Source organism: Armigeres subalbatus, chromosome 2 (assembly GCF_024139115.2).
Source record: "Armigeres subalbatus isolate Guangzhou_Male chromosome 2, GZ_Asu_2, whole genome shotgun sequence".
Taxonomy (NCBI): Eukaryota; Metazoa; Arthropoda; class Insecta; order Diptera; family Culicidae; genus Armigeres; species Armigeres subalbatus.
Genome location: NC_085140.1, coordinates 117,386,165 through 117,412,392, shown reverse-complemented (window position 1 = coordinate 117,412,392; position 26,228 = coordinate 117,386,165). Strand labels below are relative to the sequence as shown.

At 40.2% G+C, this 26,228-nt stretch overlaps 1 protein-coding gene across 4 annotated transcripts in view; it reads right to left on the bottom strand.

Annotated features, from left to right (window-relative positions):
• The window catches only part of LOC134210707 (uncharacterized), an 869,243-nt gene that overhangs the window by 400,934 nt on the left and 442,081 nt on the right, over nucleotides 1-26,228 (bottom strand). For 3 of the 4 annotated variants that reach the window (XM_062686933.1, XM_062686934.1, XM_062686935.1), the window contains exon 3: nucleotides 7,227-7,262. The exons of the other annotated variant lie outside the window; for it this stretch is intronic. In XM_062686933.1, the coding sequence (XP_062542917.1) occupies nucleotides 7,227-7,262 (36 nt within the window). The remainder of the gene's footprint in view (nucleotides 1-7,226; nucleotides 7,263-26,228) is intronic. 4 annotated transcript variants of the gene reach the window in all.

Below are 26,228 nucleotides of genomic sequence, written 5' to 3'. Positions count from 1 at the left end.
TTCCCGTGGAAAATCCGAAAAAAATTGCAAATAAATGTTATCGAAAATTTTGTAAGAAACTATTGGAGATGCTCATTTTTCTGGCGAAATTCAAACGATTCTTCTGTTAATGTCTTGAAAATATTCAATAAAACATTTCGAGAAGGGAACATAATAAAAAAAACTTATTCCAAAGATGTGGAAAAGTAAGCCGTCACAAACTGTAGAACCAAATAGGTGTTACTGTGTGGTTTGAGTAAAATTCCTTCAGCGTGTGTTTGTAAATTCACACCTCAGCGTGTCAATCGACGAGTAGCAAGTCATGACTCTGCCTCTTCTTCTCAGATCTCCACGACGCGACGTGCACACGCATCCACGGAGAGTCGCAGTCGCAGTCATAATTTCGTTCCAGCAAACCAGGGCCACACATTTTGGTGATCCTGCCAGTCTATCCTGTCGCTGATTTTATGAGGTGAGTTGAATTCAAGGGGTTAAATTGTGAAGAGTGATATATTTTAGTTTGCAAAGTCACAAGACGCGCCTCGAAGACCGTCGTAAACTGGTTTGTGGTTCGCAAAATCACAAGACGCGTCTCGAAGACCGTTGGAAATTGGTGTGTGGTTTGCAAAATCACATGACGCGTCTCGAAGACCGTCGAAAAATGGTTTGAGGTTTGCAAAATCACAAGACGCGTCTCGAATACCGTCGAAAACTTGTTTGTGGTTCGCAAAATCACAAGACGCGTCTCTAAGACCGTCGGAAAATGGTTTGTGGTTCGCAAAATCACAAGACGCGTCTCGAAGACTGTCGGAAACTGGTTTGTGGTTCGCAAAATCACAAGACGCGTCTCGAAGACCGTCGGAAAGGTTTGTGGTTGGAAAAATCGTAAGACGCGTCTCGAAGACCGTCGGAAACTGGTTTGTGGTTTGCAAAATGTCAAGACGCGTCTCGAAAACCGTCGGAAAAGTTGTGATTTGCAAAATCACAAGACGTGACTCGAAGACCGTCGGAAATTGGTTTGTGGTTCGCAAAATCACAAGACACGTCTAAAAGACCGTCGGAAAGGTTTATGATTTGCAAAATCACGGGACGCGTCTCGAAGACCTGCGGAAAGGTTTGTGGTTCGCAAAATCATAGAACGCGTCTTGATGACCGTCGGAAAAGTTGTAGTTTGCAAAATCACAAGACGCGTCTCGAAGACCGTCGGAAACTGGTTAGTGGTTTGCAAAATGACAAAACGCGTCTCGAAGACCGTAGGAAAAGTTGTGGTTCGCAAAATCACAAGACGCGTTTCTAAGACCGTTGGAAAATGGTTTGTGGTTCGCAAAAACACAAGACGCGTCTCGTCTCGAAGACTGTCGGAAACTGGTTTGTGGTTCGCAAAATCACAAGACGCGTCTCGATGACCGTCGGAAACTGGTTTGTGGTTCGCAAAATCACAAGACGCGTCTCGAAGACCGTCGAAAACTGGTTTGTGGTTCGCAAAATCACAAGACTCGTCTCGAAGACCGTTGGAAAGATTTGTGGTTGACAAAATCACAAGACGCGTCTCGATCACCGTCGGAAACTGGTTTGTGGTTCGCAAAATTACAAGACGCGTCTCGAAGACGGTCGGAAAATGGTTTGTGGTTTGCAAAATCACAAGACGCGTCTCGAAGACCGTCGGAAAATGGTTTGTGGATTGCAAAATCACAAGACGCGTCTCGAAGACCATCGGAAAATGATTTGTGGTTTGCAAAATCACAGGACGCGTCTCGAAGACCGTCGGAAACTGGTTTGTGGTTTGCAAAATGACAAGACGCGTCTCGAAAACCGTCGGAAAAGTTGTGGTTCGCAAAATCACAAGACGCGTTTCTAAGACCGTTGGAAAATGGTTTGTGGTTTGCAAAATCACAGGACGCGTCTCGAAGACCGTCGGAAACTGGTTTGTGGTTTGCAAAATTACAAGACGCGTCTCGATGACCGTCGAAAACTGGTTTGTAGATCGCAAAATCACTAGTGACGTCTCGAAGACCATCAGAAACTGGTTTGAGGTTCGCAAAATTACAAGACGCGTCTCGAAGACCGTCGGAAAGGCTTGTGGTTTGCAAAACCACAAGACGCGTCTCGAAGACTGGTTTGTAAAATCACAAAACGCGACTCGACGACCGTCGGAAATTGGTTTGTGGTTCGCAAAATCACAAGACACGTCTGAAAGACCGTCGGAAAGGTTTGTGGTTTGCAAAATCACAAGACGCGTCTCGAAGACCGTCGGAAAGGTTTGTGGTTTGCAAAATCATAGACCGTCTTGATGACCGTCGGAAAGGTTTGTGTTTCGCAAAATCACAAGACGCGTTTCGAAGACCGTCGGAAATTGGTTTGTGGTTCGCAAAATCACAAGACGCATCTCGAAGACCGTAGGAAAGGTTTGTGGTTCGCAAAATCATAGAACGCGTCTTGATGACCGTCGGAAAGGTTTGTGTTTTGCAAAATCACAAGACGCGTCTCGAAGACCGTCGGAAAATGGTTTATGGTTCGCAAAATCAGACGCGTCAAGACGCGTCTCGAAGACCGTCGGAAAGGTTTGTGGTTCGTAAAATCATAAGACGCGTCTCGAAGACCGTCGGAAAGGTTTGTGGTTGGCAAAATCACATTACGCGTTTCGATGAAAGTCGAAAAATGGCTTGTTGTTTGCAAAATCACAAGACGCGTCTCGAAGACTGTCGAAAACTGGTTTGTGGTTCGCAAAATCACAAGTCACGTTTCGAAGATCGCCGGAAAGATTTGTGGTTGGCAAAATCACATGACGCGTCCCGATGACCGTCGGAAAATGATTTGTGGTTTGCAAAATCGCAAGACGCGTCTCGAAGACCAACGGAAACTGGTTTATGGTTTGCAAAATCACAAGACGCAACTCGAAGACCGTCGGAAATTGGTTTGTGGTTTGCAAAATCAAAAGACACGTCTCGAAGACCATCGGAAAATGGTTTGTGGTTTGAAAAATCACAGGACGCGTCTCGAAGACCGTCGGAAACAGGTTTGTGGTTCGCAAAATCATAGAACGCGTCTTGATGACCGTCGGAAATTGGTTTGTGTTTTGCAAAATCACAAGACGCGTCTTGAAGACCGTCGGAAAGGTTTGTGGTTTGCGAAATCACAGGACGCCTCTCGAAGACCGTCGGAAATTGGTTTGTGGTTCGCAAAATCATATGACGCGTCTCGAAGACCGTCGGAAAGGTTTGTGGTTTGCAAAATGACAAAACGCGTCTCTAAGAAAGTCGAAAAATGGCTTGTTGTTTGCAAAATCACAAGACGCGTCTCGAAGACTGTCGAAAACTGGTTTGTGGTTCGCAAAATCACAAGACACGTTTCGAAGACCGCCGGAAAGATTTGTGGTTGGCAAAATCACATGACGCGTCCCGATGGCCGTCGGAAAATGGTTTGTGGTTTGCAAAATCGCAAGACGCGTCTCGAAGACGATCGGAAAATGGTTTATGGTTTGCAAAATCACAAGACGCGTCTCGAAGACCGTCGGAAATTGGTTTGTGGTTCGCAAAATCATATGACGCGTCTCGAAGACCGTCGGAAAATGGTTTGTGGTTCGCAAAATCACAAGACGCGTCTTGAAGACCGTCGGAAAGGTTTGTTGTTCGCAAAATCACAAGACGCGTCTCGAAGACCGCCAGAAACTGGTTTGTGGTTCGCATAATCTCAAGACGCATCTCGAAGACCATCGAAAACTTGTTTGTGGTTCGCATAATCACAAAACGCGTCTCAAAGACCTTTGAAAATTGTTTGCGGTTTGCAAAATCACAAGACGCGTCTCGAAGACCGTCGGAAAGGTTTGTGATTTGCAAAATCACAAGACGCGTCTCGAAGATCGTCGGAAACTGGTTTGTGGTTTACAAAATCACAAAAGGCGTCTCGAAGACCGTCGGAAACTGTTTTGTGGTTTGCAAAATCACAAGACGGGACTCGAAGACCGTCGAAAATTGGTTTGTAGTTCGCAAAATCACAAGACACGTCTGAAAGACCGTCTTTCGAAAGGTTTGTGGTTCGCAAAATCACAGAATGCGTCTCGGAGACCGTCGGAAAAGTTGTGGTTTGCAAAATCACAAGACGCGTCTCGAAGACCGTTGGAAATTGGTTTTTGGTTTGCAAAATCATAAGACGCGTCTCGAAGACCGTCGGAAAGGTTTGTGGTTCGCAAAATCATAAGACGTGTCTCGAAGACCGTGAGAAAATGGTTTGTGGTTCGCAAAATCGTAAGACGCGTCTCGAAGACCGTCGGATAATGGTTTGTGTTTTTCAAAATCAAAAGACACGTCTAAAAGACCGTCGGCATGGTTTGTGGTTCGCAAAATCACAGGACGCGTCTCGAAACCCGTCGGAAACTGGTTTGTGGTTGGCAAAATCGCAAGACGCGCCTCGAAGACCGTCGGAAAATGGTTTGTGTTTTGCAAAATCACAAGACGCGTCTCGAAGACCGTCGGAAAATGGTTTGTGGTTTGCAAAATCACAAGACGCGTCTCGAAGACCGTCGGAAACTGGTTTGTGGTTTGCAAAGCACCCTCCTCTGCTGGACCCAATGCGACCACCTATAGTCAGACTCACAGAGCAATCTGCGAATGATCGACGTTTTTTAAAAGCACGACTACGGGACCCAAAAATATGGACATTGTGTGGATGTTCTCGTCATACTTGCTCGACCAGCCACCTACAGTATGCATTCGTGGAACTACCAAAACCAGCGCCGCTGCAATGTTTTTAAGACTTACAACTATTTGTGAAATACGAAGGCGCATCATCTGTGGAAGTCGGGCCTACTACAGGCTCCAGAAGAAACTGCGGTCAAAAAAAAATTCGCCACCGCACCAAATGTGTTATGTACAAAACGCTAATAAGACGGGTTGTCCTCTACGGACATGAAACGTGGACAATGCTCGAGGAGGACTTGCAAGCACTCGGTGTATTCGAGAGACGGGTGCTTAGGACCATCTTTGGCGGTGTGCAAGAAGACGGTGTGTGGCGGCGAAGAATGAACCACGAGCTCGCCCAGCTCTACGGCGATCGCAGTATCCAGAAGGTAGCTAAAGCCGGAATGGTACGATGGGCAGACCATGTTGCAAGAATGCCGGACAGCAAACCTGCAAAGATGGTGTTCGCTTCCGATCCGGCAGGTACGAGACGGCGTGGAGCGCAGCTAGCGAGGTGGGCAGACCAGGTGCAAAACGACTTGGCGAGCGTGAGGCGTATTCGAGGATGGAGATATGCGAATATTGATTTATTTTTGGAAATTTTGTATTTTATTCCGTGGAACATTTTAATTTCTATATAGAATTAATTCTTTCATATTGCTGTTTTTGCTTTTAAAAGTGCTAATTTATTTTTGTATTGTGAAAAAATCTCAATTGTTTATTGAAATTTTGCATTATTTGTGAAAATTTTATATTTATTTGTTGCTCATACTCTGATTTCTTTATTGGCAATTTCCTATTTTTTTATGAAAATTTTATGTTGCTGCCATTTTTCACCCATGGCCACATGGATGCCACTGTCGCAAAGTTTGATCATAATTAAATGATTAATCCAATTCACTGGGATAGCTATTAGGGTGGCTCAAAAAAAACTTTTTCAAATTTTTTGATGGCCGCCCTCTTATTCGGTTCTATTCGATGCCCGTCCAACTGCAATTCACTGTTTTTGGTTGTTTCTGCATACATGTTTCCATATAAACTTCCAACGAGTTTAGCACCACCCAAACGTTGACCGATTTGGCTGAAATTCTGTCCATAGCATCAAGGCGTCAAATAGAACGAAATAAGAGGGCCTATCAAAACAATTAAAATAAGTTTTTTCATACTAATTTGAGCCACCATAATAGCTTTATGCGTGGTATTCACGGATTTCGGGTTTAAGCGGATTTTCCCCCTATGATTAAAATTAAAAATAATTGTAATCTTTCCTTTTTTCTAAAATAATAATCGTAATCTTCCCCAATCGAGCAAAAGTAAAACGAACTCTAAAGGAAAAGTTGCATCAATCCGACTCGAACCATTCGGTGCTCGACTAGTGCTCCTCTGCCACCGCAAACCAGCTAGAAAATCAAAAGCTCATTACGAACTACTTCCTCGAACAGCGCGACGGGTCTTATTGCCCTGCTCGGCTGTCACTGCCCGGACGGTTATTTCCCCTTCCAAAAGTGCGATCTTCGGGGTTCACCCTACCGCAACTAGGAGAAAACCATGGAGCTTTCGCTCGATGCTGGATCCTCACCGCTAATGGCTGAAATTCAGCTTGAAACTGTTTTATCCAGTAGAAATAAAATTTAATCTCACTTTGAATAGCACCAAAAACTTTTTTTTTGTGCTAGCGCGAATTTAGCAGTCAGCGTTAATTAGCTAATTTGGAATGGAAGATGAACTTCACTTTGAATATTTATTTTTGCGTTGAAAGAACCTCCTGGAAAAGTGGTAAGTTTTATTTTTATTAAGAAAAGGGAGAAATCTAATATGAACAATTGTAGGAAGCAATCAAATTGTGTGGTTCATGTTAGGTTGATGCCCAAGCCGTGATCTGTAGTCGGGTCAAAATACTGTTGTTAGACTTGCGTCTTGAATCGGAATAGAACGTGAAATTTCCAAATTGTTAATTTCATATTTCAGTTAATTTCGACATGAAATAGTGATATCGCATACCATAACTCCTCCTTAGGTATCTCCTAAGAATTAAATAATTTGTTTGGCTAATTTGATCAATAGATCTTACAAATTCGATATTGAACAGATTAAATTGGGGGTATCTAAAATATGTACATTTGAAAGTCTTAAATATGATGCACTGTCTAAGATTATGAAAATATTTATTCCAGGAAGTTACAATTATGGGAAGAATAATCGACTACCAATGCTAATTTTTAATTTTGTTTAATAAAAAAAGACTTGTTGTCCGCTAGTTTTAAAAGTGCCATTTAATAGCATCATCTGACAGTAAGTAATTCCTTTGGAGGTCCATATACGAACTATTATCCTATTAGACCTTATGCTTTGTATTTTTCGTGCTGACTATAAAATTGTACATGTTTTGATCGTATAAAGATAAGTATCACAAAAGTATCGTTTTACTACGTTCAGTCGGATGTGTCGAACGGGATTAGGGAACAATAAAACGGATCTGCTCATAACAACGGACGAGTTTCCACGAAACTTTTCATCATCACACACTTACACGCACACGAAAACACCCAAATCAATATGCTTTCTACTCACGGCGATGATGGTACCACTTGGTTTCATCCGACATACCTGCAAGAACAATAAAAAGAAGAAAGGAAAATGGAGGTTAGAGAGATGACGGTCGTGAACGTACAGGTGTATAAATATAAAGTCATCATAATAAATTTCCCGAATCGTCGAGTCAATATGATGATGACAGCGGATGATGGTAGAAGTTTATTCCGCGCTGGTGGAACTTTATGAGACAGAAGCAGGCAAGGATCGAAAGGCTGCCGGCCGGGTGAAAAATTGCGGTGCGGTTTTGGGAAACTTTGCGGATGGCGTTCAGCGTCGTCATCATTCTGATAATGAACCCGAATGAATCAATAAAGCGAACTTTTATTAGACAACGTGCATTTCCGACGAATTCAAATGATGTAAGTTAAGTTGTGGAGCTGAGTTGAAAATAAAATAAAAAAGAAACTCATTATTGCATACATATGCTGTTTATATATAATATAGCTCAGCTGGGTCAGTCACTTGTTGCGAGCCGAGTGTATCTTTCCTACATACATAAATAAGGCAATTTGAGCTGTCACTGACAAAAGTTAAATCCTTTACTGCAAGCAGCTCTGATCTACAATTCCTGTATATCGTACGAAAAATTGACGATGCATCCTGAATACCTTTTGGATGGCAACCAAACACATGTACAGCGACACATGAATGAACAAATTAAAACAACGTTCAGTTAGATAGAGAAACATCAAAACTCCATCTCTAGAATTCCTAGTTTATTCACCAGACCAATGTTGGATGTTTTTGGAGTTTCAAAGGATCCTAACCGCGGGGTGTAGAAACGAAAACGGCTGCCAGTGCGGAAAACAAAACAGCAGGTGAATTTTCCCGAAATACCTTACCATTGTTTGTTACAAAAACAAGTCATAGGAGCATGGAAGCGCACCCGTCTCCAAGCAACCGTCGAAAATATTCATTTCAATCACATTTTCGCTGCTTTCCATTTCGTGGAATGGAACCTTGTTTTCCCCACCTCTAAACTTACGCAGGAGTACCTTAAGCTCTCTCTGGGAAGAAATCGAGAAGAACAATACACTAAGCATATGCGGTATTTCGAAAAATTTCGTTTCAGGTGATTCGAAACGAAATTCCGCGGAATTTCGCGGAATTTAAGCATGGCGAAATCTGATTTCTTCATTTCGTTTCGTTTCGTAAAATTACAAAAATTTCGCTACAAAAAACCAGCTTCTCACGAAATTTAACGGAATTCCGCGGAATTTCGAAACAAATTTAAACTTAAACCATACTTTATATTATCAAAAATTTTGGCTGCGCCGCTGAACTAAATCATAAAACTATTTTCAAAACTTTATGTTATACATTTTTTTCTATTAACGCTTACTTCTTCTTCTTCAATGGTTCTACATTCCAACTGGAACTTGATCTGCTTTTCAACTTAGTATTCTATTAGCACTTCCTCAGTTATTAATTGAAAACTTTTCTATGTCCGCCATTGCATGAGTATGTATCTTGTGTGGCAAGACAATGGATACACTATGTCCAGGGTGTCGAGAAAGTTTCCAACCCGAAAACATCTTTGACCAGACCGAGAATCGAGCTCGCCATCTCCGGATTGGCAATCCTACGCCTTTGCTCGCATAGCTATTTGAGATGCTTACTACATAACCCCGTTCTGAGTCGACAAATACGTATTTAGTTTTCTTCTATAAAACGTCTTCGGTATTTTGTTAGAAATAGCTAACAAAAAACAAAAAGTATCTTTAACTATTCTATCCTATTTGTGTAACGTAACCAGCTATGAATCAGATTTAAGGCTCCCCCAGACCTGAGCGATTTCATCGCAGCGACGGCGACAACTAGTCGCTGCGATTCTATCGTTGGGTCGCTGCAGGCAATGCTCTATTTACGTTTCCATACCAACGGCGACAGAATCGCTGTCGCCAAGCGATAGAATCGCGTCGCGACTGTCGCGTCGCGTCTGTTTGGGATGTAAAGATGTAAAATCGTCGTGGATTCCAAGGGCCCTTTTGAATTCATTTTACAGCGCCTATTATTTATAACTGATTTCTACACCTCCACTTTGGCCTTAAACCAGGCTTAAGAACATGGGTAAGCACCGCTTAAGAGTTAAGAAGGCCTTAAGGGATAAATTGACTGTAAACACATTATTATTGGTCATGAATTGGAAATATTATATATTTTTCTATAATTTTTATACAAAGTATATTACACCCAGTCCTTTTTTACACGGTTGGTTTTTAGTCGATTACAACCTTTAGCGTCAATGAAACTATGAGTTAATTCTTATTGCCAATGGTGTGTAAACGGGAACGATGCGATTTATCACAGACTACTTTGTCTCTTATTATAACTCTATTTATCGCAACACAGTTATTTGACTTTGAAAAGTGAAATCGAAATTCCGTACATGATATAAAACCATTTTAATGAAAATTCCGCGGAAAAAAAATAAATTTCGTTTCGTTTCGAAAAATTTCGAATTGAATGGACCCTGATTTCGTATCGTTTCGAAGAGTCGAAAGTAAATCTATATTTCGTTTCGTTTTGTTTCGAATCAACATAGACATTTTAAATTTCGTTTCGTTAGGAAAAAGTGTGTTATCGCATACCCTTACAATACACCCGGCAGCATCACCGCATCATCACTGTAAAAAAAAAAGATCCATGGAAACAACAACGTGGAACGATGTTGGCGGATCTCGAAACCCTCTGGTCTATTTGTGTTTATGTGTTCCGCATGATTTTACAGCGACTTGTCTGCTGGCTATGTAGCAAAAGCGCTGAATTGAATAAAACACGAAGAAGAGTAATGGAAATTATTGATTGATCGATTCGACTATTGATGTCAAAACTTGACAGAGTTGTTATCTAGATTTTCTAATCCAGTATTTTGCGCTTGATAATGGTGGCCAAGTGAGTTCCTTTTTGACATTCAAGAGGTAGCAAATATTTACAAATTTTAATCAACGTAGGCTTTGATCAAATGAAAAATATTGGCACTCATCCCAAGTAACAATTTCAAGACTTCATAGATTTATTTAAGTTTTTTAATGGCTTTATCGCTGCTTTGATCAATACCGCGAGATTAGCCTTATTGGAAGACTTGTAGCTATCTTCAAAATCATAATAAAACGTTTAATAAAACCACAAACGTCAAATGCTTTATGAGCTTATTAGGGGCCTAATGATTATCTCGAGGACTCTAATAAAACCATTTTTGAAAACTGTCATAAAGCCGAATATATTGGTCTAAGACTTGTCTTACGCATAACCTAAATAAAACTTAGTAGTTTTAATTAGGTTTATAATGGTATTGTACAAGAACATAATGTTTATGTTGAACTTGGTGAACTATGGTCAACCGAATGGCTAAAAACAGTTGTTTCTGTTCCATGTTCCCCAAATATTTTAAACAAAGAACATAAAAAATACATAAATTTTCCTAACTTAGCATTCGTATATTTGAGGTTTTGTTATTTATTGGTCAAATTTTACTTCTGAAAATGAAACAGATATTATGATTCCAATTGAAAATCGAATTTCGAAGTCGCCAAAACCGCAACTGGTGCACATTATTCGCAACGTATACGCACCAGATACGCAGCGATGAAACTTGCGACTAATAGGAGAAAGATTGATTGTCATATAATAATAAAAATCAAGCGAATATAGAACCACAGACAAACAGACATAACACATTGAACATTCACTCATCAAATTCATCGTCATTCAAACACTAACGACATCTGTTGATTTCAGTTAGTTGGGCAAATCACGAACCAGATGGCGGTAGTGAGTAAACGTCAGACTCGAGCAAATCCGATGCGAGCGCCACGAGTGATCGATTGGCCAACTAATGATTATTTGAATCGACCAGTAAATCATTGAACGTTGGAAATTTGACGAGAGTTATGTCTGTTTGTCTGTGATAGAACGATCATGAAAAAAACTAATCGTAAGGAATCGATTTCAGCAACTTTCAGAAAAATACTTCAAGACAAAATTTTCAAAACGACTTATCTGCTTTTGTAAACAAAGATTCAAACGACGATTTGACGAATCTGATAGCTCTCCCACGCAAACCAACACCATCAACAAGTAGCGGAATCCTTCCCCTACCTATTGATGGTGTTGGTTTGCGTGGGTGAGCTATCAGATTCGTCAAATCGTCGTTTGAATCTTTGTTTACAAAAGCAGATAAGTCGTTTTGAAAATTTTGTCTTGACTTATTGTATTTGAAAGTTATGCAAAATGTTATTTTGGCCGTCAAAATTGCCCATAGTGTAGTAGCAGCCATGCTGGTAGGAAAAAATAATTTTATATCGGCGTAAATCTTTTGCACAATCTCTTGAAATGCAGCGATTATTATCAATGACAATTAGTAATAATCGCTGCATTTCAAGATGATTTTCAAAATTTGAAGCACGAGAAATGTTTCCTTGCAAATCGGAATGCCATCAGAGGAAAAGGCAGCATATCAATTTATTTTCTACACTAATTAATTGGTCGTAAATCACAGTATTACGACGGCGCACTTGAAAAAACTGATTTTCTTACCTGTTTTCACCAGAAATTCGAACGCGCAGAAAAATTTGCAAGCACGCGAACGAACTCTGGGCATCCAATTTCCAATAATTGAATATTTTCATCCATGCCCGTGATGTTTTTAATTTCATTCTTCCATTCCTATGATTATCCTTTTTCTTCAAAACAATAACAAAAAGCTCCACGGAAAAGAAATTCCCTTTTTTAACAGCGGTTTTATGGAACTCTTATGAATAACCTTAAACTTGTTTTGAAGACGATCTCAAGAGTGGTCCACTTAGGCATAACATAATCTTGTAGCGGTCATCAAGAGGTTGTCATGTAGATTAGAGTTTTATTGCTAGTCTTGAAAATTTACTCTCCAAAACTGCTAATAGAGTATGATAAAACTCAAAATGTTACTTGGGATCGGCTCTGCCATAAACCAATAATTTTGTTTCCCTAAAGTCACAGAGTAACATTCGTTGCATGTTTGTTCTTTTCAGTAGAAGCAAAAGTACTAGAACGCTAGTGGCGCTGTAGTCATTAAAAGCATTTTGCCAAAATATGCTTCCACAAGCCTAACTTGGCCGTTTATTATGCATCATGCTGTAGTACATGTTTTGTTTCATCATCAACATTGGCTTGACACTTGTAGTACCGGTACTTTGGCTGCCAGATCAATGTGACCTAGATGTTAGTCACGCGAACAGGAACGACATTAGCAATCTAATACTCATGCATCTACTTTCCTCTCATTCCCCGCTGTTTAATATGTATCTTTAATTTCTAGCTGAAGAATAAGGAAAATGCAAGCACCAATAATACCAATCTATTTTTTGATGTACTCGCTATGAAACCTGAGAATGTACGTAAGTCACATTCACGTTTACGCAAAGCTGAACCCATTCGCACAATGCCTTCCTTTCTAAATCTTTTTGCCCTCCGCTGTATCTGCGGTGTAGATCCTTGATGACTTGAAGTATTTAAAGTTTTTCGAGAACCTCCTGAAGCTTCGACCTGTGTTTTGTGATACATAGAATAGAGCCCCTTCATTGTATATGTTCACGGTCATCCAAGAAAACCCTGGAAAAGGCCCTAAGGCCTTGCACGCGGAACTCGAGATTTTTTAGATTGTGGTTAGATATGTGTTATTTGTGGTATGAAGAATAGAATGTATCCATTGCATAGGTTCATGGTCATCCAATTGAAAATCCTGGAAAAGGCCTTCAGATCTACACGCGTAACTAGAGATCGTTCGGCTTGTTTAAAAAGTGGTACAAGCCCTTTGTGGTACTCAGAATAGATTGCGTCCATTGCATAGGTTCATGGTCATCCAAGAAAACCCTGGAATAGGCCTTAAGATCTGCATGAGTAACCAGAGATCTTTTGGCTTGTTTCAACAGTGGTACATGCCCTTTGTGGCACACACAATAGAATACGTCCATTGCATATGTTTATGGTCAATGCCACTATAACTGTGGAGGCACGCTTGCAGCCGTAATTGACGTGGCTACCAAAGGTGAGCTTATCGTCGATCATTACCCCCAAGAGTTTGATGGAGCGTTCAGAGGTGACCGCGCAGTTGCCTGCCCTTATCACCGCTTGTTGCTCCGACTATCGGTTGTTAACAACAACCACCTCAGTCTGGTGTGGTGAGCAAGTTCTAACTTCCTGGAACTCATCCACTCCTCCACAATTTCGATCGAGTGGGCTGCAGTCAACTCCACCTCTTCGATCGATTCGCCGTAGACCTGCAGCGTAATATCGTCAGCGAAGCCGACGATTACCACGCCCACCGGGAACTTGACGTTCCATAACACCGGACCCAGTATGGAACCTTGCGGAACCCCTGAGGTTATGTCAACGCACTTCCGATCCGCCTCCGTGTCGTATACCAGTACTCGATTCTGGAAGTAGCTTCCGAGAATCTTGTACAGGTACTTGGGAATTCCAAGACGCAGGAGCGCATCTGCAATAGCTGCCCAACTGGCACTATTGAAAGCATTCCTCACGTCGAGAGTCACTACGCTACGAGTCTTACGCTGGATAGCTATCTCCGCGGATTTGGTAAACGACAAGATAGCGTCTACGGTCGACCTACCCTTTCGGAAGCCAAACTGGTTACTCGAAAGACCATCCGCACCCTCCGTGCGTATCAACAACCTGCTGAGGATGAACTTCTCAAGCACCTACCCCGCCGAATCAAGCAGGCATATTGGTCTATATGCCGACGGTGGTTTTCCCTCCTTTGGCAATAGGACCAAGCTCTGTCTTTTCCATGCTTCAGGGAAGATTCCCTCGTCCAGGCATCTTTGCATGACAGATCCGAACATCTCGGGAGCCTTAGCAATGGCCGCTTTGCTGGCACGGTTCGGAACACCATCCGGTCCTGGCGCCATACCTATACTAAGGGACTGTACAATCCCCGCAAGTTCCACCACAGTTACTATTCCCTCCTCGGCCACCGTGGCCCTTGGCAGCTCCACAAAGTGAGGCCAGGGACTTGGGTCATGACGTGGGAAGAGCCCCGCGATGATACTTTCCAGCATCTCTGGAGGCCGCTCTGTAGAGGCCATCGCTCCACGTGTCTTGGCCATTACGACCCTATAGGAGTCACCCCATGGATTCGCTTTGGCACTTTGACACAGGCCCTCGAAGCGGGCTTTTTTGCTTGATCTAATCTCAGTCTTCAGAGCGGCTCTAGCAGCCACGAACGCCACTCGTCGTTCTACACGCTCATCTTCTGTGCGTGCTCGCTGCATCCGCCTCCGTGCCTGTAGGCAGGTGCGGCGCAGGTTCGCAATTGCTTGAGTAAGCCGGTGGCCTCCCATTCCTAGGGTGGACTTTCCTAGCCATGGTGGCATCGCATGCACGCAAGAGTCCTGTTACCAGCTGCTCGCAGCTCAGACCGAGAGTATTGTGCTCGCGGCAGAGCACTTCCTTAAACACCTCGTCGTCGAAGTACGATGTCTTCCACAAACGAGGGCTAGGCCTCGCCCCTTCTTCCGTCCGCTGAATGCTGGTCATATAGTCGATACTGTGTGGCAGTGAAACAGTGCTTGCCGTTTACTATTGCTCTTTCCACAATTGTTTAGATTTCTGTGATGATCTTACTCATCCCGTTTTCGAACTTCGCACTGTCAAACTCTTTGGGGCGATGATGAACACAAACTATTTTTGTTGTTGACTCTTGACCTTGATCACTTCCAGATGCAAGGCTAATCAAAATTAGGTATTTCAATAACAAAGATTGTATGGGAAAATTAGATAACCCTTAAGTGCAGTAAACTTGACGGACTGCGAAATCGTGTGCGAAATTCGACTGTGATAATAAATTATTCAGGGTAAGTCTAAATAGGAGTAAATGTCGCAATACATAAATCATATATTCGATTGCTTTGAAACCCTAAGTAGGCCTAATGTGAACCACAACTTAGAGTCACATAATCAGCAATCGAAGCAATCGGGGAATGTGTCGTTTATCACATTCAGTGAACAAACAGTGCGACAAGGTGTTCCAAGTGGCTCCCGCTTGCCAACAGTCAGGATGAACTCCACATTTGGCGATCCTTCTGGATTTTCAGACTTTAAAAAAATGTAGTATTGAGCAAGCGGGAGCATCCATAATGTAATTGAATTGTTCGTGCAAGTGGACGTGATGTGGTCAAATACTTGGACATTGGGTGAGTAAATTGCAGATTTGAACCACTAATGAATCACGAGATTCAATTATTTTTCAATTGTTTTGGTATATGAATGCGTCATTTTATGTACGGATCAATCCATTTTGCGTTGCGGCGGCTTTCTTAGCAGCAGCATAGTAGTTTCATTCAATAGAAAACAAATTTCAAACATGAGTGAAACACTGCTGGAGAAGCCAGTGAGTTTGTTCTATTTTACCTCAGATTCAAACTAGAATGATGTTCGAGGGTTTGCAACGATACTGAATCACTACTGATTTCACTCCAAAAGTGATTTGAAATCTTTGGTCTATTTGAGAGCTGTAAAAAAGAATATTAAAATGATGAAAGAATGAGATGGTAACTGTTTTATTCAATTGGTAAATATTTCTTCATAAGCGTGCGGAACATATTTATTTTCGCATAGAAAACTATGAAATATGCATATAAAAAAGATTAGTGTTTTTGTAACAGATGCTACAATTGTCCAATGCATGGACATTTTCCCCCTATTTTGAAACCAACTTATGGCCCAAGCACACGTACAGGGCTGTTCATGGCTATCAAACGAAAATTTCTCTGGTAGTTGTTTCATTTTTTGATACCAGTATTAATAAAATGTGTTGTTAATTAACAATCGGTAGTTTCAACTCAGATATGCTTAGAAGTGTTTAGTACGACTTAGTATTGTGCATATTTGAATGAGCGTGAGTGAGTACGAGTTATTGTTATGATTTTTTTTTTAAATGAGTGCGGGTGGTGCTCGCATAAAGTACTCAGTGCAACTTAGTGTTGTTAATCTTTGTAAAGAGCGCGAATGGTGCTCGCATAAAGTGCTCAGTGCGACTTAGTGTTGCTAATCTTCGTAAAGAGCGCGAAAGCTGCTCGCATAAAGTGCTCAGTGCGACTTAGTGTTGCTAATCTTCGTAAAGAGCGCAAGTAGTGCTCGCATAAAGTGCTCGTTATTTTTACGAGTTATTGTTATGATGTTTTGAATGAGCGCGAGTGGTGCTCGTATATAGTGCTCAGTACAAGTTATTTTTATGATTTTTTTTTTTAAATGAGCGCGGGTGGTGCTCGCATAAAGTGCTCAGTGCGACTTAGTGTTGCTAATCTTCGTAAAGAGCGCCAGTTATGCTCGCATAAAGTGCTCAGTATAAGTTATTGTTATGATGTTTTAAATGAGCGCGAGTGGTGCTCGCATAAAGTGCTCAGTGCAACTTGGTGTTGCTAATCTTCGCAAAGAGCACGAGTGGTGCTCGCATAAAGTGCTCAGTACAAGTTATTGTTATGAATTGGTAAGTGAGAGTGAAAGTGAAAGTGTAGCTAATCTTCGTAAGGAGCGCGAGTGGTTCACATAATTACATTTAACAATGAGATACAGTCAGTTGCATTCTAATAAATTGCAATCTAAGGCCCTTGCATAAAAGTAATCATATACTATAAATTCAATATTTATAATACCAGATGATACGTACGTTGCTAAGCGCTTGAATCTATATCATTTTGCCTATAAAGTAGTATGCTCGAAGGCGTAATGCCCCTAATCCAAATTTCAAGAGAAAAACAGTATTGATGAAAATTGAAATCAGTTATATACAGTGGATATGCTAGAAAACCTGTTGCTGACCTATATCTAAACACATAAAAAAAAATTTTACATGTCTGTCCGACTCGGAAACTACTAGAACTATCGGCGTGAAAATTTGAACGCACCGGGTAAGGTTCTTATGATTGTCTGAGCGCTCCCCTCGGAAGGGGGAGGGGGGACTACAAATAAAATAGAAATTTTTGCATAACTCGAGAACTAATCAGGCAAATGGAACCAAATGTGGCATGTAGAGTCTTTTGAAGACAAGAAATGTTACTATGGTGTTTCCATCAGGCTTTCCAAATGTACAGCCTTTCCGCTGCAGTCAGTTTGGAAGAGCACGAACTGTCGCTTTGCATGCTATCAATCCCTTCGCGCTGTTTACTTCTCATTCAACCCGAAGTATCGTAGCGACGACATGCATGGATGCATGAATGAACGCTATCGCCTCACAGCAGCTAGTTCGTCATTGTAGCGCCGTGGATCCAGATGAGCTGTTCATTGTGAATGATGTCTTGTCTGCTTTGACGCTCATTCGCCGTCATGAAGACAGCATTCATTACTCGAAGAGATTCTTTGGTTTTTTCGTATGAACTCCAGCTCCAGCTAAATTTGGTACATCCTACTCTTAACCATCCTCAATTTTCTTCTCTGCTTATTTCTGTGGTTTTCTGATGCCAAGAGAAACAATTAAATTGATTTCACAAAACAGCTGTAAAAATGGCAATTTGCGCACATAACCCGTACAGCACGCACGCGGTTCTGGAACGCTCATACAGGCTCGCTCGTGCTGTGTATCACGAGCGATGTTTTTTTGTAAATAGTGTTGTACAAAATACGTGCGTGCTCGAGAGTTAAAATTTTAACTTTCCGGATGTGGGGTACAGCGGCTGGATTCCGAAATTGATTCTACATTACAATTTAACGATATATCCAGCAAAGTTAATTAAAATATGGTTCATTTTTACCATCTCCACATAATCATAATGCGTCCAATCAATTTTAATATTATTGATTCAAACCTGCTTGTTTATAACATGTGGATCAGATATTCCATAAAGGCAAAGGACTTTGTAATAGCTTCCTTTTGTTCTGAAGGGATTTCGGCAAGTATTGTTTTAAGAAGTGTCCCGGTATTAGAAGGTGTTCGGCGTGCGCTGGGCGATCTCCCCCTATATGTTCATGTTTTGTCCGATAAAAAGTATTTAATGTTGTGCTTCTGAGTCACATATAAAAGTGAAAGGCAAATTTGAAATGCTACTTAATAACTATTGAATTACTCACAACTCATTTTTCACCTTTTATAAATGATAAATTTTCAATTATTTTAAAACGGTTCACGATTATGTAATATCGATTCTAGATAGAAATGGTTTCCTAATTTGATTTCCCTTCTCTCCATTGGATGCGTCCCTTTAGAGCTTTTCGGAATTGTGTCATTGGTGGAGGAAGGACGTTTTTGAATGGTTTAATATTACTGACCATTTTTTTTTTTGAAAAAAAGTCTGATTTGATTTTCCATAAGATTTCTTAAAGAATTTGATAAGATCTTTCTCGTAGAATTTCTAAAGGAATTACCAATAAATCGTCCCGGAAATAAATTTTCTGCGGCTTTTCCATAGCAATTTCTTGTAGAGTTCTTTACATAGGATTTTTGTGGATTTTCTGGAAGTGTTTTCTGTGCAACTTGCAGGGTGGCCACTGAAATTCGCTTTTTAAATTCCTGGTTTTTTCGCTTTTCCCGATAAGTTTCGTCATATTTTCCGGGTTTTTTTTACTTGTAAAGAAATCAGGGTAAGAGTTTATGAACTGAAACTTTTTTTTTTATTTGTGACAAAACTGGAGGTCAATACATTTTACTTTTCGATACGGATGCAGGGTACACTTCTCAAGTTTGAAAAACGAGCGCTTCACGAAAAATGATAGACTTTCGTAGCTAATAAGACATTCACATTCCAATCGAATTTCTACACCAATTTTTCGTAAGCATCATTTTTTCTATTCATCTTTAATTTGGAAGGCTAATTTGCCGTGAAGCATTATGGAACACATGTTTTTTAATACAATATTTCAAGATTCCATTACAATATTGGTAGTTTTGGGGAACCGAAAGACTTGCGGTTTTTTGCAAGGTGGTAACAATAAATTCCTCCAATTATTTGAAGGTACGAATATGTTGGATATTCCATTAGTTTAGGCTACACATTTTATAGTAGTTTCGTATTCTACTTCTACACTGCCGTAATCTGAAAAAGTGATCTATACGCCATTTTCCAAAAATGGCGTTAACGAGTACTACTCATCGAGCAGCAAATGAAAAACATACATGTTGTAAAATGGCTGTTACGTCACTTTTCCAGATTACGGCAGTACAGTTTGTACAGTCAATTATAGGGCGAACCTTTGAAATAGATACAATAAATTGGCAACAACGTTATATGCAAAATGCTTTGTTCATCAGGCACACTGAAATTGAGTGCTTCATGGCCATGTAATTAGTGTCAACCAGCATTTGCTCAATATGGTAGTACTACATTAGCACGTAATTACAATGATTTGATTCTTTTCTTAGTTGCAAAACTTTCGTATGTTTAATGTCACAGGCAATAGACATTGCATGACTTTCTAGTGTGATTCTTCCTTTCTAGAGCATAATGTTCACAGAAAACAGTGAAACGTAGAGTATCTTATAGTATAGCCGGAATATTGTTAATGTTCAGCTCTTGGTTTGATCTTACTCAGCAGACTATTTAAGAATACCTTCCTGACTAGCTGAAGTTTTTCAAATTATCGCAAAATTATGTGAAGAAAGACACAATTATTTTTGATACAGTAAATCAAATTAAATCCACTTAAATCGATGTTTTGAACAGAATATAGGAATGAAGTTAAGCAGTGTATAACCGAATCGTAGTAAATGGTATTGCTTTTCTAAAAATCCAAAAAAATATAAAGCAACTAATTTGAACAAATTTAACCCGAAGACCTAAGTCTTTGTTTCCGATCAAAATCATTATTTCGTTTTCTAAATTGAATCTAAATCTAGCAATCCGATGCGTAGATTAATCAATTATTTTTGTGTTTCTAGAATTTTGTTTTCATTTTTTTCAGTTTTCTATCCATTCGAATCAATATTATTCAAAAGTTCCTTGATTGATGACTTATGAGGGAAGTCAGATTTTTTCTTTTTTTTTTGGAAAAGATGTTTAATTTTGATACACATAGTTAAGTTTGCCATCTTAGGGTGTTTTTAAGAGATATTGCGAAAAAAGATTCGGCTGCCGGTGGGACTTGAACCCACACTATTCCATTTAGTACACGGACGTATTACCTATTACGTATTACGTATTACGTATTATTATTATTAGACTCAATTTTGTATATACGTATTAACCTTAAAATAATTATTTACTCTAAGTACTGAAATAAAATGTTAAAATATTCAATACATGTTCGTTAGGTGAATTGTGAATCAAAAAACTCTTTAGTGTAAATACTTTCATAGCCATACTTCCCATAAACAATTTTAAGACACTCCTCAGGAAACTAAAAGCATGGAAGTGATCCAAGTGCAAGGCAATATTTAACGAATACTTAATTGATACTCTGTTTCGGAATCGAATTACGAACTAATTACGTTCGAAGATGCTAATTACTTTTTTCTGTATTAATATAAACATCTTCATTTTTTAAATTATTTAACCCGCGAACAAATGACTCACATCTGTCGGTCTACGCAACCGCAGTACGGTGCGATGGAGTACCTAGTACCTTATAACTGGGAATTATCCATACATATCAGCACTACTGCATCGGCCACGGATGGATTCGCAATGAACGAAAAGCAGTTAGCGAGGCAACAGTTAGGTACCTCTTTACTGCAGTAGTCAACATCCGTAGCAGCAAACGAAACGCATGTTAAACGCACGAAAAATGTGCCGAACGAACAGACGCTGCTGTCGGGAATAACGAACAACCCGAAAGCAAATGAATGAAACTGTCTTACAACGTCACCCGAGAGCAACGTTACCTTTCGTATAATTGCGTGTATGCGACTGTCGCATATGAACCGATAGCACGGCTGTCATGATTAAACAAAGGCGACAATCATTGGTGGGCTGTAATGATGCGGTACATTTGGAAAGCCTGGTTTCCATCCTCTGGAAATGGTGGGAAGAGCTCCCATACAGATAAAAAAAAAACAATACAAAATCTTGTGACAGGGAAAATAGGTTTTGACGTTTGCTCTGCGATTACATTTACCTTTTCAGAATACGTCACCGTCTCTCTCTTGAGAAAGAGGTTTCTGAAGGGTTAAAACCTTAATTATGAACACAAAAAAACAATGTTTGCGCTAAATAATTGTTTTTTTGGAGAGACGAAGTTCGACGGATCAGCTAGCATAGCATATTTTCAGTATCTAGTCAGTGTAAACATTATATTTGCAGATCTCATATCTGGAGAACAACACAATTTGACAAGCTGAATTCAACTTTGTCTCACAGTTGTTAAGTGATGTATGTAGTATGTGCCACATATAGTAAACGGGTTTATATTTTGGTTTCTTATAGGCATAATAATATCATAAAGTTTTCATGTTTTTTCATTTTGTGATTTTGTAGCACGCTTAAACGCGGGACACTTCGAACCCCCTATGGGAGGCTTGCTGTTCACAGCTTTGCTGGAACAAATCAAACAATTGGAAGGGTTCGTGCAGCATTGTGCCTTATGTCCCTCCAATCCGCAGCGTCGGCAGCGTCACTCCTTATCGCCATCAAGACGTCCCACTACCTAAGCCTCGTCCGTCTTGATGACTAGGGCGCCTACCCTAGACTTCTTGCTACCCTCATTCGCCTGGGCCTTCTTTTCGGCCCTTGACGTCCTCGGTTTCCTCTTGTTCTTGACCAGGGTCCAGGAGGCGTCATCCCCCTCTATTTCCCTGGTCTGGGGCGGCTGAGAGCAGACCTTGTTTGTGTATGCGTGTGTGTATGTGTGTATGTGTGAGCGCAAACTAATCTCACTCATTTTTTAGGCACTTACTCTTAGCCGATTCATCCAACGCAGAACATTGTCCCTTTGTTTCTTATTGAAAATTGGCCAGATCGGGCTATGGGTTTCGAAGTTATGGCCAAAATACTATTTTTATAACACACGAGAAAGGCTACATCACCGCTAGGTGGATTAATCTGGGTTTTTCTTTGAATAGCTGCTGTTTTAAAAGCTGTTGAATCTCTACCACTTTCTGATATAACGAATCAATCATAATTGCTTGCAAATGTACTGCCGACAACCGTAAATCAAATTTGTCTGAATAAGAAGTCCACTAAGAGATTCTGCTGTGTGTTCTGATGATAATTTGAAATCGAAACATAGCTAAAACTGTATTCTTCTGATATTTTGTGAAAAAAAGTCTTAAGCTCACTTTCTTTTTTCTCCAGCTTCGATTCTGTGGCTAATTTTACAATTTATCGGTGGCAATCGCTCTCACCAATATTTATTTACTGTGGCTATACCGTTCCACAAGTTGCACAACTTTTTCGCTCTCTTGGCGCCCGATTTTTTTCATTCAATAGCGATATCCAAGTTCATGGTCTAATAATAATTGATAGCTGGGAGGCACGGTCTAATATGCTCTGGTGGGATGAGAACGAGTTTGTTGAACCCATTTTGTGTGCGGGCTTCTACAGAATGATCTCGATGATGGTTTTATTTTTGGGCTTTCGTAGTGTTCTTTTTTATGAATTGTGTTATCAAGCGCACCTTTCCATCTAATGTTTGAGAAGCTGAAGAAATATAGAGCCGCATGGCTCGTACAAAACAAATTAATCTATACAGATCTATACTACCTATGTTGTCCTGGGCAATTAGATTAAAATGGGACACTTCTGAAGTATTATCAACACAAGTTTGACATTGTACAGCACTTAACATAGTCGATTTCAAATAGTATTTTAAAACATACCAGAAGGTTCAAGATGTTCGGAATGTGCGACCAATTGCATGTACTTAAAACAAAAACAACGGCACCAATCTACAAGCTACATATTGCGTCATTCTCCCCATAACGAAGAAAATGGTTTGCCGGAAAAATACGAAAGGTCAAGAGTATACTGACCGACGGGCGACAATCAATGACTGTGCAATGTCTCGAGTGACATAATGGCGATGGTTTTTCATTTTCCCTGGTCCCTTGCGTACCCTGAATGGAACCGACCGACCGCTATTGTTTGGAAATTCCTTCCTTTTGAGCTCTAGTTGGTCGGAAAATTAAGCCATATTATGCCACGAATAGATTGAACCACAGGAATTCACTCGGAAACGCCTTGGCTCAGTGGTTTCGGATTGCGGTAGGTCGGTTGTTAAACGTCCGGCGGTGGGTTGTTAAAAATAAGTGCCATCGACATTTTCAAAAAATCATTTATGACTGAATCGGTATTATATTTTAGCACTCTCGTCGGGATGATTCGCCGAAAATGTGTCCCATCAATTACGCGTACGACACGGCGCGGTGTTTACGATCGGATGGTTGGTTGGAACTCGAAATAAAAATGGGATTATACCGCACCGGAGACAGCTGCTATTTCCACTTCATTAAGCACGTCTCCTCACTGGGAGAGGTGGCGCGAATGCGATTCTCTGTGGCGTACTTTGTAGCGTATTGAAATGGGATAAGATGATTGGATGGTGCAATCGTTTTAGATTTTTTTTTTCTTTTATGTCACAAGTGGAAATTTGCCAGATGATAGAAGGAGCATCTTGTTACCTTCGCCGACTTGTTGGTAATGGGATATAAAATTACATGAGCGTGTAAAATGATAGACTCGCCCTCTTTAGATGATGCTTTTCTCGATGGTGGGGGCGCTCTTGTAAAGTAATCAATATCGTCTACTGAAGTCACCGGGTATAAACTTTATGACGAACTCCAATAAAAGATTTCCGTATGTGTACTGTGTGTGAACATGGGAATAAGTATCGTGTGACAATGGGTCGTATGAGGTTCAGAATATGGCGGTGTGGCGGTTAGAATGGATGAAAAGAAAAACTGTAAGGTCAATCCTCCGCATCCTTTTAATTTATCTCGCAGATTTATTTTTTATTGATCGATAGCAATAAGTAACCGGATAAAAACAAATTAGGTAGATAATCAATTCAAATTATTCAAATAATCTTCTTTTTATTTGTTCGTTTGATTCATAGCCCTATTTGTCGCGAAGCGAGCTAAAATCATGTTTTCAATGGTTTAATTCTGATTTTAATACATATTGTCATTTTTTGGGAATTGAATCTGTAAAATTATGAATTGAGAAATGTGCGTGAATTTCAACTATAAATCCTTATCGGGAGCATAATATGCATTATACGGGCAAGTGTTGGACTAATCTGAGACATCAGTTCAAGTTGAAAAGTTGGGTAAGAAAGCTATGGTCTTACAAGCTATTTGTAGGGGAAGAGGCTCCAAAACGCTCCAAAATTTTGAAGAAACATCTAACATTTTGGCGAGGCAAAACGCCCTAGTGGCACTAACCTACAATGTACTTGCGTCTCCATGCACTATCCATACCAGAATGTTGATTCGCCGACGCGTGGTGCTTTGTTCCCTAGGAGCTGCCAGCTAAAAGGCGTTTTGCCTGACATGAGTTTTCCGGCAACAGAATATCACCACTTTTTTGAAATGTAAATATTATCAGTTTGTTTTGATAGACAGCGAATATACATCAAATAATGTCTACAAAAACGACTTCTAACCATAGTTGAAAGCCAAAATGTTCCTGTTGTGTTCTGGCCAGATCTTGCGTCTTGCCGCTATGTGAAATCAATGGTAGAATGGTATACCACCAAGACATTTTCTTCCGTTTCAAAACAACATGAACCTATCTAATTTACTAACAAATTCGACCAATTGAAGTTCTTGGGCATTACGGAAGTACATAGCATCATAGTCGTTCAAGTTGCACATACAGCTTATTTAAAAATTTATGGATGAATATTTCATAACTGGTTGCCCTGAAGTATGTGCAAAATCCAATGAAGAGATCCGCCAATTCAGGATACAAGCAAATATTGAGAACACTGACCTACTGTCGTTTGGCCGAAAGCCTTTTTTGTCGAATAACACGTATAGCTGAAAGTCAACTGGCCGAATTGAACATTTTGGGTCGTGAACGGTTCGAAAAGAGTTTTGCCGAAAATGTCATTTGGCTGAAAGTGATATAAGACCGAGAGGGGCTTACGCCATAACTGGCCATTTGGCTGAAAATGTCGTTTGACTGAACAATAGTGAATGTGAAAATGTGGAGTGTGTAATGACTAATGAGAAGAGAAAGGTAAGAAATGCGAAATGAGAAATGGGACGTCTCACTACTCATTTCGCACTTATCACTTCTCATTGCGAAAAGTTAATTTATCGCTTCTCATTTTTCACTTATCGCTTCTCATTTTGCAGTAAGAAGGGAGAAATACGAAATGAGTAGTGAGACGTCTCACTTATCACTTCTCATTTTGAAATAGGACTTACGTTTCTATCCGCTATACCGGATATTATTTCAATATTTGTAAATCGACCGCATTACGAAGTGTTGATAGATTTTGAGCGTTAAAAGCGTTTATCTCAGTGAAAGTATTTCCACGGTAATGTTAAGTATGCTTTGTAGAACACTGTTTTTAATTGGAACAGATCTTCTGTGTGTTTCAACACACTGTTCGAACGAATCATGTACATTTACATCAAATATCATGCACATAATTGGAGCATGATAAACGATAGAAATTTACATTTCATTTTATCTTTACATCACTTATCATCTGTTGTTTTAAATTTGCATGTTCTATTTTACGCTATATAAATAAAAAAAATCGTTTAGCATGAGAATCGAACTCAGGTCCGCAGAGTGACAGCCCGTTCTGATACCACTCTACCGTCTTCACTTCTTGAAACCGACGTTGCCCAAAGAGTAACAGGTTCTGAGTTATGGCGATTCAAACATAAAGTATCGAACCCGTCGTGATCGGGTTCTGGCTAGGTAATGTAAATATTCATGCACTGAGTAGACGTATGTCCAGGGGGAATATCTGACTGGATGAAATGCAAGATTTTGAAGTTTTTCCATCGATTTAAGTAAACGCCTGATGAAGTACACCGATGAAATGCAGCATCATGGATGCTGCTTTGTAGTCGTAATGAAAAATCTTCACTTTAGT